This window comes from Saccostrea cucullata, unplaced genomic scaffold, assembly GCF_032062105.1.
Source record: "Saccostrea cucullata isolate Sc308-1 unplaced genomic scaffold, CSIRO_AGI_Scuc_v1 ctg22345, whole genome shotgun sequence".
Classification (NCBI taxonomy): Eukaryota; Metazoa; Mollusca; class Bivalvia; order Ostreida; family Ostreidae; genus Saccostrea; species Saccostrea cuccullata.
In genome coordinates this window covers 1-6275 of record NW_026934900.1, presented here as the reverse complement: position 1 = coordinate 6275, position 6275 = coordinate 1, and the positions used below count along the sequence as shown (strand labels likewise).

General features: G+C 32.7%; 1 protein-coding gene across 1 annotated transcript; it reads right to left on the bottom strand.

Annotated features, from left to right (window-relative positions):
- Positions 1-889: 889 nt before the first annotated feature.
- LOC134241508 (perlucin-like protein) lies at positions 890-6032 on the bottom strand. The gene is made up of 4 exons (XM_062723551.1): positions 5963-6032; positions 3949-4034; positions 2675-2762; positions 890-1212 (listed from the first exon to the last, which is right to left on the bottom strand). The coding sequence occupies exons 1-4, from the start codon at positions 6030-6032 to the stop codon at positions 989-991; spliced, it is 468 nt and encodes a 155-aa protein (XP_062579535.1). The 3' UTR covers positions 890-988.
- Between the last annotated feature and the right edge of the window lie 243 nt (positions 6033-6275).

The window sequence follows — 6275 nt, the reverse complement described above, 5'->3', positions numbered from 1 at the left end:
GATAAAGGTCCTATTGTCAATAGACGTATAAAATCAAAAGCTGATGAGAAGGGGAAGGTGAATTTAAACTAATCACTCCAAATGATAATAAACACTTTTAAATCCTAAAATATGTAAAGGTAAGGGGTAAAAAAAAATTGAATGTGTTTTCTTTCTTTCCAAAAAAGGCGTTTAGTTGTGTTAGAATTTAACTAAGAAAATTTCATGAAATATCAAGAATATTTTCATGTAAAAATAGCTTGAGGGCCATTTTTTATTATATATATTCGAACTTTTTAACTTATGACAGAAATTCTAATCAATACAGCGAGATTTTTTAGAGTAATATTCGGTGAAATCTTTGGCTATAACTTCTAGCTGATCTAATACGCATGAAAATATTCTTCCGACAAACATTTTCTCAAAGGAAGCAACCTATTATCAGACAAGCTGATGATACAAAAATAGAATCTTTTACAATGTCAACATTTTGCAATTTTTTGGACAGTTAATTCGATCCCAACCCTTCATTAAGATGAAACTAATTCATGAATATTTAACTACATGTGTTCTTATATGAAGAAAAAGTAAAATACCTCATTTTTGAAAGCTTAATTAAGTTTGTTACTAGCCACTTTCCATCAAACTAGATATTATCGTGGATTGTTAATTTGGTTTCATTTATTCGCATTTATAAACATATAAGATCTTACCTTCAAGAAATTTTAGATTTGACATGCATTGAACATGTTGAAGCAGATAGAGCATATATCACATGTATCGTTCAACATTTTATCCATATTCACGTAACAAGATACATCTATGTTTATTGCTTTCTCCTTACCTTGATTCAACAATAAGACGGCAAACAGAATTGTTCTTTTTATCTCCAAAAAAGGTAAGAAAACCAGTAATATATAGCAATGCTTGCATAGAGAACAGAATCGAGTTTCTATTTTTTTTTTTTTCAGAAAGTATTTACTCTATAAGCGAAACTGAGAAATAAAATTTATTTTGCTTTTTTGCAAACATAATTGATTTTTCCGCTGCATGGAGTGTCGTTCCAACCTTTAAGCGTATACCAGTAGAGAGCACAATCCTCATTGCTCCTGTAGTCGTTTGGCTCTCCTCTTATCCAATGGCTGTAAGAAATGCCTTTTCCATTTGAAATAGATACAAACTTTCCTTCCAACTGATGATCACAAATGCCAAGCCAAACACCATATCGATATCCTGATAAAAGAGGTGAAATAATAAGTTCATGTTTATATATTTATTTCAGTAATACACTTTTATAACGAAGTACAAGGAGTCTACGATTTAGAATTTTTTATAACTGTTACCCGTTAAATAATTTTGCTTCCAATATATATTTTATACAAACGGGGAATATAAGTAACTTAACCATTAGCGTCAATTCAGTACAGGTTTGTCTGCAATAACGTGTTTTTAACGAATATGGATTATAGGATAAACATGTTTACACAAGAGGGTTATTTTTTTTAACCTGGCTTGGAGTCCATAAACGGAGAACAGAATTAACCCCCTTCCCCGCAGTCACGCATTTTAACACATATACCATTTCCTATTTCTAACACTAAATCATGCATATACCGTTTCCCCAAAATCACGCATGTTCACGCTTTATGAAAAGTTCATTTAGTCTTCAATTTTTTGCCATTTTTTTTATTTTATAATTGCTAAAATCTCATAAGATAAGAAAAGTCATTTTCTTATTCAAATATTACGTCACAATATTATTTACGCTAAACTTTAGAGAAACTTGCGTCGCGCTATAGAGTGCTTGCGTGTAAAGTCATAATTCAATGAAATGTTTATTAAGAGTGTGTTGCATAAGTGTTCAGTAAGTTGTAAAAAGTAAAATCAAAATTTTGATTTTAAATATAAGAATACGCTTTTTATATAAAATTCCAATTTAAAATTGTGAATTTGTGATCAAAAGTATATCAAAAGTCATTTGAAATTTTGACTTAAGTCTGTCCTCAGTTTATGGTCTTTGTGCCTGATATGTCTTTTTTATATGAAAAAAAGGTTTGAAAAAACATACTTCTTTTGTCCGGTTTCCAGGAAAAGTCACTAGATATGTTTTAATGAATTCTATCATTATTAAAACCCTATTATACATTTCGTCATGTAAAAGACACCATTTCACTTTATTAAAAAAGAAAATAAATTCTATATGAACAACAATTGTTTTGTTATTTTTGCATATTTTTTTTTAATATGCCTTTTTAAAACTAATTGTAACTAAGTGACAAAAGAGTTGTTTTTTTTAAAGGAGGGAGTTCATGATGTGACAATGATGTTTAAAATACCAAATAGAACAATTCAAAGATCGATAATAATTATTTTTCTTTAATTAATTTACATTTTTATAACTTTATTTTATTTTATAAATATGAGAATGGTTAAAATAAACAAGGTATCATTTAAATGAGATCTTGACCTATGGTTAGATATCCTATAACAGTTAAATTTTGTTTAATTTTATTCAAAAAAGCAGTCTAAAAAGAATTTATTTTAGATGTTTTTTCAAAAATTCCTTCATTACTTAAATTTGTAAAAAGTATTATTTCTTTCAAAATTTCAAGATTAATGAAAATGGAGACTTTTGTACATGTACGTATGTCACTAATGCAAAAGGCAATAATTGAGAGTTGGCACTACTGCGTACCTCTTATCCGACAATGTAGATCAATCCAATTTTCTTCCTCTGCGTTTTGAAGCTCTAGCAAATTAGCCCCAAGGCCATGACAGTATACCTATGAAATAATAGAAATTGAAATATAACAAGAGGTCCATGGGCCACATCGCTCACCTGAGAAGCTTTGACAATTCCGTTCTTTACCAGATTTCCCCCTCGTTATACATATTGTGACCTCACCCTACCCAACTGATCATAATTTAGATAATTTGAAATCTACACTATCATAGGATGCTTTGATTCCCCACTGTAAAACTTTGATTCCCCATTATGGCCCGCCCTACCCTTGGGGGTCATGATTAGAACAATTTAGATCTACACTACCCAAGGATGCTTCCACATAAGTTTCAACTTTTCCTGCCCAATGGTTCTTGAGTAGAAGATTTTAAAGATTTTTCCTATGTATTTCTATGTAAAACTTTGATTCCCCATTGTGGCCCGCCATACCCACAGGGGTCATAATAATTTAGAATTTACACTACCCCAGGATGCTTCCACATAAGTTTCAGCTTTTCTGGCCCAGTAGTTCTTGAGTAGAAGATTTTCAAAGATTTTTCCTATATATTTCTATGTAAAACTATTGTGGCCATGCCCACCCCCCGGGTGTCATGATTTTAACAATTTAGAATCTACACTATCCCAGGATGTTTTCAAATAATTTTCAGTTTTTCTAGCCTAGTGGTTCTTGAGAAGATTTTTAAAGATTTTTCCTATATATTTCTATGTAAAACTTTGATTCCCCATTGTGGCCCTGCCCTATCCCCGGGGATCATGATTTTAACAATTTAGAATCTGCACTACACTAGAATGCTTCCACATAAGTTTCAGTTTTTCTGGCCCAGTGGTTCTTGAGAAGAAGATTTTTTAATGACCCCACCCTATTTTTGTCTTTTCTTGATTTTCTCCCCTTGTGAGGAGACTTGGCCCCTTGATTTTAACAATTTAAATTCCCCTTCACCCCAAGGATACTTTGTACCAAGTTTGGTCAAAATTGGCTCAGTGGTTCTTGAGAAAATGTGAAAAGTTTACAGACGGACAGACGGACAGCTAGACAGACAGACAGACGGACGACGGACAAAATGTGATCAGAAAAGCTCACTTGAGCCTTCGGCTCAGGTGAGCTAAAAGTTCATTTTTGTTCAAATATTTATCTTATAAGAAAAAAAGGACAGTAGTTGCCTTAGAATTCCTATAAAAAATTATTTTTTGTAATCAAGAGAAATAAAATATGGATTTTGTCCTACCAAAGCATCTTTTAACGGAACTGCAGAAGTTGAAAAATAATAACAATTTCCGTTAAAGACTGTCCATCCTCTTCCGCAAGTATGATCTGAAAGAATTAATAAATTTTTTTTAGAAACAAAATGTTTTAAAATATCTAAGTTTCTACTTCGAAATTTGAAAACTAGTCTAAGAAGGTCTCACCTTTACAAAAGTTTTGAAATTCTGATGCATAAAAAAAGCTTAGAAATAATTCAGCTTTAATTCACTGCTACATGTGTGTTGAAAGATATATTATAAATGTATTTCCGACTATTTTGTTAGTCTATTAATGCAGTATGAAGGAAATATTCCAACCATTCAGCGATGCCGATTTTTAATCAATGTAAGAAATATTAAATGACCCTTTAATCTTTAAGATTAGTATGAAAAGGATAACAAACCTCTATAAGATAGAAGTGAATATCAAATAAGTATTATTTTATTTCAATTCTGGTATACGAGGGGTATTTGAAAAGTTATGAATAATTATTCGCTGTATTTTATTCAACAAAAATATCACAGATACAGCTTATCACAGTCCTTCAAAATATTCTCCTTTAACTTCTACACATTTTTTCAGTCTTTGAATCCATTTCTGAAAAGCCGATTTATAGGCCGCTTTAGGGATACCCTTCAGACACTGGTATAGCGCACTGCCTACAGCCTAGCGGCTTTCAAATCGGCGTCCTCTTAAGGCATCCTTGATGAGTGGATTCAGCCAAAAGTCACAAGGGGATAGATCAGGGCTATATGGAGGGTGCGGTAAAGTTTTAATGCTCATCTCTGCCAAATATTCGGTAACAATCGAGGCTTTGTGGGCTGCTGCGTTGTCATGTAATAAATGTATGCCACGGGTTCCAGTGCGAGGGCGGGTCTCTTCATAATAGACACGACTTTGGTTAATACTTTTTCTTTGTAAAATTTAGCAGTGACACTGGTAGACTCTGGGACAGGAATTTGTACTACGGGTCCCTTGGAATTGAAGAAAATAGCGTACATAACCTTCCGCACTGTGCGGCTACGACGTGCAATTTGTGGTCTGTCCTTGACGTCAGTCACCCAAACTTTATTATTTCGTTTTATTTCTGATTCGAAAAAGGAAATCCAGGTTTCGTCACCAGTGACAATTTTGTTTAAACGCCTAAAATCGCAATGTTCATATTTTTCTAATAACTGCCGACAAATTTCTACCCGTACCCTCTTCTGCTCATTTGTCAGAATATGGGGGACCCATCGAGCACAAACCTTTTTCAACATTAGTCTGTGTTTTAATATTTCAAATACTGCTGACGAATTGATCCCAGTGAAAGATGAAATGTCATTAACGGTGTATCTCGCATCAGTTTCAATGATCTGTTTCACAGTGTCAATTTCATTTTTGGTGATGGCAGTTGCAGGTCTTCCACTACGGGGGTCATCTGCTAGCGTCTGCCGACCGTCTTGAAATCGACGTACCCATCTCAGAACAGTTGAATAGGAGAGAGCAGAAGGTCCATAAACTTTTTTCAAATCAGCTTTAATTTCTGTTGGGTTATAACCGAGAAGCGCCCTTCCTTTACAGTATGCCCTTTGCTCTAAATGATCAGGAACTTTACTTGCCATTGTTTTGTCTATAGTGTCGCAGACGTCAGTTACGTCACATGTCAAGATCTCGGGTTCGCGTTATTTGGAAAATTTAATTTATTCACATTTTGTAGAAAATTTATTAAATTTTAATTTTTTTCAATCAATTTTTCTGAAAAGCTATGTTAAATAGTTTTTATTATTTAATATTCATTAATTTCCAAATGCCCCTCGTACCTGTAGTTCCACATCATTATCTTTTCTCATTTAAAAGTAAATTTCTTTCTACAACATTATAAATGTGTTCTTTCGAGAAATGTTCATGCTCAATACATACTCACCATATTAATGATTGTAAATTTACAGAAATTAAAAATAATTTTTTTTTCTTAAATTATGGTTATTTCGCATTGTATCTCATTAAGAACCTACCGCCGTGGCCTACAACTGTCCTCAAGCAAAACGCAATTAGGAACAAGAACTGAATATTGTAAACTCCCATTTTTCTCCCGAGACTATTGTACGCATGTGTGACTGATACGAAATATTTATATCAAATTTTTAAAAAAATTGTCCTTTTTTTTATAATAGTACTTTAGATGATATTGATACGTCTAACATGTTACGCTGTGTATCATTTATTGCGTGTTACAATATGCCTCACGTACAATTTTACGTATAACTTTCCTATAAATATAGAATTTGATACCACGTTGCATTGTTGTAAATCAATTTCATCAATGCA

Bases quoted from the DNA above. Each gene is read 5' to 3' on its own strand.
- LOC134241508 (XM_062723551.1), bottom strand. From the start codon at position 6,032: ATGGGAGTTTACAATATTCAGTTCTTGTTCCTAATTGCGTTTTGCTTG. The intron at 2,763-3,948 runs GTAGGACAAAAT...ATTATTTCATAG, and splicing joins TTCCGTTAAAAGATGCTTTG to GTATACTGTCATGGCCTTGG. The intron at 1,213-2,674 runs GTACGCAGTAGT...CTCTTTTATCAG, and splicing joins TCTACATTGTCGGATAAGAG to GATATCGATATGGTGTTTGG.